The sequence below is a fragment of the Megalops cyprinoides genome, chromosome 1 (assembly GCF_013368585.1).
Source record: "Megalops cyprinoides isolate fMegCyp1 chromosome 1, fMegCyp1.pri, whole genome shotgun sequence".
Classification (NCBI taxonomy): domain Eukaryota; kingdom Metazoa; phylum Chordata; class Actinopteri; order Elopiformes; family Megalopidae; genus Megalops; species Megalops cyprinoides.
Genome location: NC_050583.1, coordinates 60,220,160 through 60,232,785, shown reverse-complemented (window position 1 = coordinate 60,232,785; position 12,626 = coordinate 60,220,160). Strand labels below are relative to the sequence as shown.

General features: G+C 35.7%; 1 protein-coding gene across 1 annotated transcript in view; it reads left to right on the top strand.

The window, feature by feature from the left end:
* Positions 1-10,748, top strand: part of sorcs3 (sortilin related VPS10 domain containing receptor 3) — a 199,214-nt gene extending 188,466 nt beyond the window's left edge. The window contains exons 23-27 of the mRNA XM_036524445.1: positions 3,424-3,555; positions 3,914-4,013; positions 5,967-6,072; positions 7,877-8,037; positions 10,683-10,748. Of these exons, the coding sequence (XP_036380338.1) occupies positions 3,424-3,555; positions 3,914-4,013; positions 5,967-6,072; positions 7,877-8,037; positions 10,683-10,741 (558 nt within the window). The 3' untranslated portion in view covers positions 10,742-10,748. The remainder of the gene's footprint in view (positions 1-3,423; positions 3,556-3,913; positions 4,014-5,966; positions 6,073-7,876; positions 8,038-10,682) is intronic.
* Positions 10,749-12,626: the final 1,878 nt, after the last annotated feature.

Sequence of the window (12,626 nt, the reverse complement as noted above, 5' to 3'; positions counted from 1 at the left end):
AGGAAAATTCCTGCCTAGCAAAAATGGCATTACAATGGAGAGGGGGTATTACATAAAATTCCCCATCAATGTTCCTGTGACAAGGGCTGACAGCTCTATTGAATATGTGGCTGTATTGAATTTGTGGTTAATAGATTGAGGGATACTTTCTAATTGTAGATCATACTTCTCAGGAACGTGTGTTTTTTAGCAAGTCATTGCAACATTACTTACTCAAATTGCAATTTGAAATTACATCACGAGGCAGCATGTGCTTTAAAACATTAAACAAGCTTATCAGAGTAGGAAATAGGTCCTAAGTGCTTGAAAAGAGAGAGAGAGAGTGACGTCAGTTGAGTCCTATTCTCACTCTTATGAGTAAAAGCTATTTATCAAGATTCTTTAGACTTAAAAGTACTCTTACCTTGGCACATATTTAGAAGTCCTTGCAAGGTGTCCTAGCCCATTAGGAGTTGCCAACTGGTAGCTACATGATACTGTGTACACACATTTTTCAGGATGTCAAAAACATTTTTCATGCATTTGACAACACGGAGCTGTTGAAAAGATATCTGTCAGGTAGGGACTGTATTTTATTTGTCACCAACAGTGTCACAGACATTTCCAGTCCTTCTGTGAGAAAAACGTCACCACCTACCACTTTAATAAAAGTTAGGTAAACTTTGTTTCTTGGTGATGGGGAAAAGTTTTGATCTGGCAACAACCCTGAAAAAGCTAGCTGCATAGTAACGGCCTGCTCTATTCTGTACAATGTCTGCAAGCTGCGTGCATGTGTTAGTACATGTGGTAATTCAACCCTATCACACTCATGCTAATCACCATCAGTTTTATGAATTGCACTCTGATAATAAACACACTGCTACAGTAGCCTGTGGTGCATCAGGAGTAGGGGGATGTGCTGGAGAGAGCAGAATCCAGGTGCAGAAATTAGGCATTAAAGTGTCCTCAGCTTAACCACGCAGTCCTTGCCGTGATCAGTGTGAAAAGTGCTGTGCATTTTTACGCAGCAGGTTAGCGTTAGACAAGGCATAGGAGTGACTCAGTCATTAATACCTTAACTAGTCCCTGCAGGCACTCAATTATCAGTAGTTTTTAATCAGTAATTGGTATAGTCACCTGACTATTTAGAAAATTAGTAGCTAATTGTGACATTTAAAAAAAAAAAAAAAAAAAAAAAAACAATCATATGGTCTACAGTAACGTTTCCCAAACCTCTCCTGGAGGACCACTTGTCCTGCATGTTTTAGATCTCTCCCTGCTCCAACTAGGCTAATTTAAATGATCGGTTTGTTATTAAGCAAATTCAGGAGTTCATTTGACTCAGCTGTGTTGGAGATCTAAAACATGCAGGACAAGTGGTCCTCCAGGAGAGGTTTGGGAAACGCTGGTCTAAGGGAAGGAGGAAAAGGAAAGGAGCCATGGAAGTAATGTCAAGAATGTCCACAATAAAAAGTGTATTGTTAAGCGAAGTAGTGCAACAATATCTCCTTTAATTCATGATTTGATAGCATTCCTACATGGAAATATTCCCCATGCCTGCATGCATTTCTGAACAAGCATATAATAGACGACAAGGGAATTCCATCAGCCAGCCAATTCCACACACAGCCAACAGCTGAAAAAAATAAATAAATAAATAAATAAAAGATCTGATCACAATATCTGACGGTGTATCTATAGTCACAGATGAATCAGCAGATGGGGAAAAACATTATGTTTCACATATTTTGTTTGTTCTGCAAGGAAAATCCATCATTCACAATTTGAAAGTCATCCTTGCTGACACAGTATATCTTACTGCTGTGAATTACCCTTGCAGCCATGTTGCAGACGGCTTCTAGAAACATATATGTTATATTAATATCAATGATATCCTTGGTTGTTACCCACATGGCCCTCTCACAACATTTCACACATGTTCACATTGTCTGTAGTTCTAAGTAGTTGGATTGAATTCAACACGTGACTGTCTCGGATCTAAACATCATTGTCGTTTGTGCTTAATTGGTGGTGATTAAGTCATCAATTTAGATGATTGGGGCAGTGCAGTCAGATAATTGTTTAACAAGTGGCTTGGAAAAAAAAGGCCGAATATCGACCGAAGTACATGCAAGAAAAAAAAGTCAAGAATAGCTGCGGGCTCTGATGACAACATATTGCAATTTACAACTGCTGTGATAAAGTGGGTGTAGTTTATTACATTTCTCAGATTACAGGAGGAGCACCCCTGTGGTAATTTGGCACCCCATAAAAAAGGCATCACCATGAACCATTTGTGTGTGTGCTGTTTGTGCACAAAAACCAGTGGTCAGTGACAGTCAATTAAATGTTAAATGTGTATGCAACAATCAAATTTTCATGCAATGGTTGTTCTTACCCCACACTAAATTATCATTAAGAATGGAGCAATGATAAGATGACACTCTAGCAGTGATCAGTCAGATGCTTCTTTTATGGATAAATACTAACTAGTACTACCCAGTTCTAAGGAAATTTGTGAACATTGATCTGCTATCTCCATCTCTTATGAGCCACCCAGAAAATGTGCTATTTCACTTGGTTGGGAGCATATTTTAACATCAAGCATTTATATTATACTATGCACGCAATTACGAAAACCCATTCTTGATTACAAGCATGGAACTCCTTTGAGAATGACACAAAATTGAAATCTGTTCAAGTCCCTGATGGTGCGATACATATTGGGCCCTTATTTAGTTTTTAAAAATGAACAAAAATTATCATTTGGAGGAATTTAGTTAGTACTTCAAGGGAAATTCCTATTAGAGTATTACCACTCATACAGGACAATTCTATGCTTAACTGTTGGTAACTAATCACTCCATACCCAGTGTGAAGTGTGCTATATAGTTTGCTGCTGTCAGCGATTATTCTTAAGTACTATGTGTAGGTTAGTGTGATGCGTACATTGCTCTTATAGATGATTATAGATTGCTCTTATAGATTGTTAGGCACTGTCTTTCATGAGGTAATGCTGATTTTATCATTATAATTTAGTCGTATGTATACATTACAATCTGTTACACTTGTACACTTTTGTTTCGGCAATGACACTTTCGGCTTGATGCTTTACCAGTTGCTGTTTGCTGCTCTCTACATATGCCCTTGTTCTTGTGGCCGTTATGACACACTATATATACATCATACTGACCATGTAAGTCACACTAGATGACTGTCTGCCAAGTAAACAGAAAATAACGGAGAAGTGAGACCAATAGATATGATACATATTACAATAAACTTTTATGATTTTACAGTGCAGAGGTGAGAGACATAAACACTCCTTAATAGATTGTTCTGCAACGGATAGACCTTTAAAACAGTATGTTCAGCTTTTGTCAGCTGGTGTTCTTAACATGTTCGATTAAAACCCATATTTGGATGAACCTTGGTTTCATGCAGGTGACTGAAATTCCAGAGGAGCAGCTTCTGGTTGCAGTGTTCCCTGGTGTACCAACTGCTGCCGAGCTCTTCCTTCTGCCACACAAAAACCAATCAGAAGGAAGAAAAAAGAGTGAGGATGATCTGGAGCAAGTAAGCTGTGATTTTTTTTTTTTTAAGCCATGCAGTTTTAGCGCAGTAAAATGATTCAGATAGGGACCTGCTCTCCTAGAATTACATTAAATGCTATTTGTGATGAGACCGACATGGCCATTACAGCTGTGAGACTAATTGCTTGAAACATCATGCAAAAAAAGAAAAAAAATTGATCCTCCTTAAGGTTTTAGCATCTTTCTAGCTCATGTTTTCATTTTGTCTAAATCCCGTTAGTATAAACCCAAGTGGGGAAAGGAGGTAACAGGAGTTGTTTAACATTTGAAGCATATGTGTAATACAGATGTATGTTCCCATGCCCTCCACTGGCCTCTGTTAAACTTCATCTCTTCAACAGATTTCAGAGATCCTTGTGAGTGCCCTGAATCAAAATTTAGTTGAATTTGAACTTAAACCCGGTGATCGAATAATCGTCTACATCACACAGTTAACCTTGGGTAAGGTGCAGAAGTTTAAATGTGACTTTTTCATTCATGTATTGTATTACAAAAAAAAATCAGTAACGGTTCTACTGCATACATATAAATTGTATGCAATTAAATTATGATTCTTACAATTGTTAATATATTCTCATTGTTTTTGGATTGCTGAGTCATTTTGTGAAGTCTACCACAAATCAAAAACTATTTGATTGCAATAAAATTGTAATTGAATTTCATATGATGATCTGTTGTAAATTAATCAAACAAAGGACAGCTGGGCTGTACAACCAGTACTGCAGATTTTTTTATAAACTGTATTCTAAGACATTGCATTCTTTAAATAAATTTACTTATCACAAATCTGATGCATCACAAATCTATATGTACTCCATTTGCATAGAATAGAAAAGATTAATTATTTCTATTTTTTATGCAAACACGAACAAACACAGCTGCCTTCAGACAGAACTCACAGATGAACTTTTGGGAAAAAAATAAACGACTCATTCAAACAAGATTACAGTACCTGAGGGTGTTTAGTAATAAACAGTAGTTTTTCAAATATTGGTGAAATTACAGAAATATATATATAATAATACACATACACAGACATATACATTACATTATATAAAATATATAATATTACATGTATAAAAAATGTAATTGTAAAATGTTAAAGCATTTCAGGTAAATTAATCTACAAGTAATTTATACAGATCCCTTCTCATGTATCTTTTATGCAACAACTTTGCTATCAGCTTTGGTGGTGGATGTTCCGGAACTTGATTAATGTTTTACATCAAGTTAGAATCATTACCATGCAGTTGGCAGGCCTCATAATATGTGCAGTCAGTATGACTGCGTATTGCCTTTAGCTGGCAGTGTCTGATATGGACAGGTACATCAACCACTTGTATTACCTGCAATGTATGCCTCTGTGGCTGACTGGTTTATTGTCCTCTATTTGTCACTACTGAAAGGTCTGAAAAGCCTTTAAGCTGCTGTTGGAAAGGTCACAAGGCTTCACAGGTTGCCTCCAAAACCCACTGCAGTATAAAGAACACTGACCAAAAAACCTGCCTTAAGTAATATTTAACCCTTACACTTCCACAATTCAATTATCAGTTGGAGATTAAAGACAGAATACATGGATGCATTTAATTTGAATTGCATGGGCCTTTTGTTTGAGTAGGACATTGGATATTGTGTGATTATACTTTACAATCATAAGTGTATTATACAGTATCATACATGTGTCAATATACCGGACATATGTGCACAAAAAGATCGTGAGACAACTTCCACAACATTGGAATAGGCTAATAAAATGCTAATAACATGCAAATAACATGTAAATAACATACAGTAACAGTGTGATAAGTTTAGAACAATTTTTGAGGCTTTATTTCGTAGAGACATATTGACAGACAGACTAAAATTATTATGAAAGAGAAACATGTGATTTCAGTATGTATCCTAAACCTTTGCTGATGCTTCAAAATTTTTTTTGGTATTGAAAATCCTACAGGCATTAGTTATCCTGCCTGTGTTGCGTGCAAATTTCTGTCCTCAGTACTTCTGTGGCGTCTAAACAAATATGACTCACATTCTGTGTGCCTTAAAAACTGATGTTAACAATTGACTGTCCAGAAGATAACTTTGTTTTATTTGAATTGTATATACATACAGTGACTGTATCAGAAATAACATTAACCTGTAAAAAAACAGAATGTACAGTCAAGCATGGGTCCTTTTTCATAGCTTTTAAAATAATATAAATGACTTTGTTCTTAAGTATAATTACCCTTGTTTTTAAAGCATCTTCTTTAGACCATTATGAAGGAAAAGCAAAGGCTCTCTAGCTGTCTCACATCATTATCTGCAGAGTCTCGCTAGCACCTATCCAGCTTGTCTCTATAAAACGGCATGGGTTTAAAATACCAGCACTAATTTCTGCTTCTTTTACAGCTCCCCTGGTTGACTCCAGCCCAAGACACAGCAGCTCAGCTATGTTGATGCTTTTGTCGGTAGTGTTTTTGGGCTTAGCTGTGTTTTTAATCTACAAGTTCAAAAGGTTTGATCTTTTTTATACTCAAGAGCGTGATATGTTCTCAATCTTGTCATGTTGGTTCATATTCTGTTTCACCTCTGTGTACCAAAACTCACAGCAGCAATTTATTTCGTGAACAATAGTAGGCAGAATGTTTGCAAGCTTCATCTCTTAGCATTTTACTTACAAAGGCCAAACATCTGCCGCACCTTGACAGTACAACTCGCGCCTTTTACTGGCAAATAAAATCTATTCTCACAAAGGTCAGCCTTAATATTTACACTTATTTACACAAGTGTGGAAAACGCATGTCAGAAATCAGCAAAATCACAGAGGTGAGCAAAAGTGAATACAACAAAGCAAAGCATTGTTTGTACTAATGTACATCCAGAAATGCTTTACTTTCATAAGAAAAACAGTCCTGTTGAAAATATTGCTGCTTGTCTAAACTGTCAGATGTTATCAATCTGACAGTATTACTATCGCAGTACACATTGAGATGTTTATGCATTTGATGGCGACTGTGAGCCCGTTTGGATCCAGGACTGGGTCCTGGCCCAATGGTTGAGGAATCATGTGTTATAGATGTATAGCAATTATTATGCATGAGGCACATTCATATAAATTAATAAGAGCAGTGAAAAGGGGAGGAAGCTAACATTGAACTGGTTGATATGGTGTCACCTCTACTGGAATACATTTTGCTACATGTTTGTTACATTTTGCATTATTTATTGAGACTCAAAATATTTCACAGGGAGAAGACTCAGGAAAAAAATGCTGAAGTTATTATTAATTATGGATATGGATATTTTCTCATTAATTTAAAAAGGAAGCATATTTATTGAAATGTTACACTTGACAAAACAAAGCAATTAGGTATCAGAATTAATGGTAGTTGGAAATGCATTTGAGTATTATTTCGCCTGAATAAGGCGCTTATTTCATATCATAAATATAAATGAGAGAAAATCATGCCAGGTCTTAACTGTGTTTAATAACCAATTAAATAGTTGAGAAATGTTGTAAAAATACAGTAAAACATAATGATAGATTGCAAGTCCTAATTAATCTCAGTAGCAGAGAAAGTGATCATTTTACCTTCAACAGCATCCTTGCCCTGTCCTGGGAGTCCCTCATACTTGCCTATGGACATACTTGCTTAGAAAGCTTGCTCCTTTTCAATTTTTTCTACAGACAAGGCACATTACACAAATGCTGATGCCAGGGCTGTATTGTAACTGTACCACAAACTTTCAGGCCTGTAGGCTTAAATGCTCAAATGAAGTCCACCAGGTATTCTAGCTGTAAATTAGTTAATGACAATATATTTAATACATATCATTTCCATCCTTCATTAGTATATATTGTTAAAGCTGACACTGAACATATGATCCATTACATCTGCATGTGATCTGAATTAGATATTATTCCATATTAAAGGAGGACCTTTACTCATGTAGAAACCTATCCTAGTCTGTAATTTAATGCATGCTTTCATGGTATGAATTTCAGCATATGAAATTCTATCCTTTCTATTCTTTCTGGCTGTTTCATGTATGTGTGACCCTGCTTATACAAAGAAGTATTCCATTAAAATATATGAAGTTCATTGCAAATTTTATGGAAAAAGTGGTCAATTGATGAACGATCCATCTAAATAAGATGGGTGATTCATCCCAAACTAACAGCTCAGGTAATTGTTGTTTTAGACTGTATTAACATGTACCTCTAAAATGAAATCAAGACCCAGGTATTTCTGCCTTTTTTATTATTTAGCGGTACTGATCAACATATGTTTTCTTTCTTTCTTCCTTCCTTTTTCCAGAAAAATTCCATGGATCAATATATATGCAGAAGTTAACCATGAGAAAGAGCAGGAAATGATTGGCTCTGTTAGCCAAAGTGAGAGCACGCCTAAAATATCACTTAGTGAGTTCTCAACTCCCAAGGAACTCTTAGAGAAGGAAATGGAGGCCAGGGTTAAAGGTAAGACTAATCTGTCTGAGATATCCTGTGCATTAAATAGTAAGCCATTTTTTTGAACCTTTGCTCCTGAACCCTGGGTTGAAAGTCATAAATATTTACTCGGATCAATATTATCAAGTGCAAGTGTAAATAGGTATTCGTTCATGCTATGTTTGGTAGGCATGTTTGAAACTGAAATAATATATGATAATATATAGACCCTAATTCAATCCACAATTCGATCCAGTTTAAACCGTGACCTGATATACTCTGCTGTATACACGTTTGAAAATTCACTGCTAGCAGCTCCTATCATAAGAGCATTATGCTTCTCTTCATATAGGGTCGTATTCTCCCATTCGCGCATAAGTCCTTTTTTGCGTGCCTCCAGTTACATGCATTTCAGTTATGCATGTTCTGTCCTACATGCTCCGATCACGCCCACAGCGCTTAACTTCAGGATGAAGGCGGGCTCATGAAAGAGGCGTGATTTATTTGAAATAGAAATAGAAATAGAGTCACAACCTCGTTTATTTTGGCTGTTGGGAAAATGTGGGATGTGGACTTATGCATTTACCATGTGAATGTCATTAACCCTTTCGCACATAACTTATTTTTCATGCTATGTAGCGCGCGTCTTATGTTACATGGTTCATTATGTTTTCATTAGCGTTATTAAGCTTCTCATAGTTTTCAGTTTGCATTTGGTATATTTTTAATGTTAAATCGCTGTTTCATCAAAGCTTAAATTAGCTAGAAATTTTCCAATCTAGTTTTCTAATTGCACTGGTTTTAGCATATGCGCTAAACGGCTAATCACACCGGAGTGACCGTACGCGCGAAAGGGTTAATAAAAACGTACTATTGAGGAAAAGGCACAACAAAATGTATGTTCCAAAGTCCACACTTGAACTCATACTGAGTAGCCTATTATTAAAAATTTATTAGTAATCACTTCCATGACTCTTCCAAAGTACTCTCTATTAGCTAAATTGATTAATGAATGGGTAACGCTCTGCTATTTATACTCATCTTAATTGATATTTCTGTTTATTCAAATTGAACTAATTATTTACCAGGCATGTTCACAACACCATGTGATGTAAAATGTTTTTTTTTTCTGTTTAACAATGTAATAGCCTATAGGGTTACCAGAAAAGTCATTGTAGTTGTATATTGACACACAAATATCATACTTATTACATACTTATTACATATTTTGAACTTTATTTGTACATGTATAATAATGTTAAAAGTAGGCCTACCGCCGCCTCAAAAGGCAATATGGTGTTTCGTCATGTAGTGGCGCTTGACTTACTACAGCCCTCAGATGCACGAATATGCATAAATGGTGTTTACATAAGAAACGCCCAGATTTTGGGGTTGCTCCGCCCAAAGCACGTAACTGCCTTCATTGCACGCAAATCATAGACTTAAATCAAGGGGAGAATTTTATTTATTTTTTTAACTTATGCGCATGGGAGAATACCCCCTCACAGAGATTACTACACATGTTACATTAATGATAAAATACACTATGGACGATTTGAATCTTGGGCATAAATATAAAATATAACTTGCTTTTTTTTCAGTTTTCAGTTTGCGTTTTAGGAGCTTCCTTTTTTCAGCAAGTGTAACCATTACAGGCACCTGAAAAACACATTTCATCATGTGCTTATTGTGACCTTTATGTGCTCCAGGACAAATTGAATTTGTTTCACTTTAGATTAATTTCCCAAGATACAAAGGTGGAAAGAAGCAAATCTAATGGTATTTGAAACGTAACGTGGAAACAAAAATCCTCCTTGCACACAAAATTACAAAGGTGTAATGTGTTTGATCTCTAGTCTGTTTTATTAAACAAATAATCTATACTCAGTGCTGCCCTGATACAGTAGACTGTATCAGTAATGCAGTACTGAATCTGTAATGCAAAGGACATTATTTGTGTTCAGTGTTATCCCAAACAGCTAATAGTTGGTAAGCCTCCATGTCACATTACCCTGATGTTATCACAGACATGTTTTCATGTTTCCATTACACAAAAAATAGAAATATTGGAGTGCGGTCCGTATCTCGCTCACATTGCTTGTGAGCTTTACTATGTGAGCCTTACTTGTGAGCTTTCCTATTTTATATGAAGTAATGTTTTCATTCAATAGTTCAGTGGGCAGGAGCCATACCAATATGTATCATCTTGCAACACAGAAGAAGCTAAAAAGGTCTTGGCTTGCTTTGTAGTCTGAATGGGAAATCCCTTAGGGAAAGAGTTTGGCATGGGTGTAGATGGCCTGGGAAAATTCCTTCAGGTAAAGTAGAAATCAAATGTCCCAGTATATTATTGGTGACAGTGTGCTAGAAGAGGTGTAGTCCTCCAGATGAGGCATTAAGTTCAGGTCTTGACCTACTAAGGTCTTTAATGATCTCTTGGCACTTAAAGGATAGGAAGGTGGTTAACACTGGAGTACTGACTGCATTCCCAATCAGACTCAATTGGGCATTTTATTATCCCCTCTTTGAATTGACAAAAGGAATTATGTTGCCCTTGGGTAAAATGTGCTACATAAATGCAAGTTGTTCAGTAAATAAAGTTCCACAAAAAAAAAAAAACAGTGCTGTGCTGACAAACTAATATGCTTCTATTCTGTTGTGTTTCATTCCACCAGGAGGAATCGGAAATGTCTGTGAGAGCACAAGGGAAATTCCAAACTGTACAAGTGTTTAAACAGGGGATGTAACAATGTGTACAGAAGTGTTGCGATTTTGAGGGTTCTTTTTTTTTCTTTTGTAATTCTGAAACACAGTCAATGTTAATAGTTTTTTAAGGACCTCATTTATACGGATTTGCATGGGTGTCTTGTTTTATAAGATTTATGCATTCAGTCTAAATCTACTTGACAAGGCATTTTTTAAAATATAAATAAACCTTTCCTAGTTTCAAGTATACACACATGTAGGTTGTCAGTGTATTTTACTCCAGTCATTACATCATTATACGGTTTTAAAAAAATGTAGCTACATTTACAACTGCTGTTCTCAAATACAGTGACACAGAAAGAACATTTCTTTTGTACTTGACAGTCACAATTGTCTTGTGTAAGATAGCTATGATTTGAAATGCTGTTACTTTATCGTCAATTTAAGCCTTTCTCATGAAGTTATACTTGTGGTTTAATAAAAAACTTACATTGTATAGCTGTAATTTATTAACTGAACTGAATAGCTGTTTTACGGTGACTTTCTCCCATTTTGCAAATTTATTGTTGTTCTGGGGCACTGCATTGTAAAGAGGGTGTGAAATTAAAATAGCGCAGAAGTTTTCCAAAAATATAGCCTATTATTTGAATTTGTACATTTCATTTACATTATTTGAGTAACCATACTTGGAGGAAAAATTATTTGTGGCACATCTTTATTTGACAAAAAAGGAAGTGATATGAAGTGTCCTTGTAATTGCTATATTGCTTAACCAAGGAATACAGACAGGTAAAACAGACTATATATATATTAGTTTCAGAAAACATTTGTTGCAATGGATTACTACAGTATGTGCATATTTCAGTTCTCTCTCAGAACACTGGTTTGTTACAATTTAACCAGTATTTTATTCCAATGAACAGAGATAATAATAAACAATTATAACATTTTTTTTTTTTGGGCATCGTAGTTGTTACTGTAGGAATTGTGTTTGGATTAAGTGTCTACTCCCTGCTTTTTGAGTAGGTATGTATTGTTCCGGTTGGAGTTCAATATTAAATCTTCAGTCAGAAATAAATTGAAGCCATAGGGTCATCTCACCAAGTGGAACAGTCAAAGTGGCTTAGGAATGCATACAACCAGGAAAGGAATAAAACTGACAGCCTCTCTGGGGCTGAAATCAAGAAATTTTGTTCTGTTAAAACATTTTTAAAGACACTCAAGTCCATTAGTGATTAAAAAAAAAGAAATAAAAAGAAAAATGTATAAAATGCAGTCATTTGTCAGTTCAAATGGTCAACGTACAATACAACATTTTTTTTCACCATAGAAGTCAGGCCCTGATTCTGACTTGAATTAGTGGCATATAAAAAAGCACTAAAGTGTTTCTGAAATGAGTTACCCTCCTTTTGGTCTGCAGGTATATATGTGTATCCTGACTTCAGGAATACTCTGCCTATGAAGGCTCTGTCTGAAATGTGGCCATCATGCAGGGCTTTGTTCGGAAATGGTAGATGCTTATTGCTCGCATTGTAACACAGCTCGACTTCAATTTCCATGTCGCCTATGTGCCTTGAAAGATTAAAAGACTAAAAAAGTCAGTTGCTGTCACTCTCACAATGATCATGCAAAATAACAGTAGTAAAACCCTACATAAACGCTACCTCTTTTATAAGTATGACTTAAAAAGAAAAGAGAAAAGAAAAGAAGTGCTTTTCATTTTAATGAACTTGAATTTTAACACAACAGTGGTGCACCACATTCCCAGGCAACTATACAGACAATAACAACAACAATAATAATAATAATAATAATTCACAACTGGACAGCCTAATAATCAAATCTATTTGAATTCATTCACCAATTAAACAGTATTTCAAATTATGGTTTCTCTTGTCCCATGTCACAAAGAC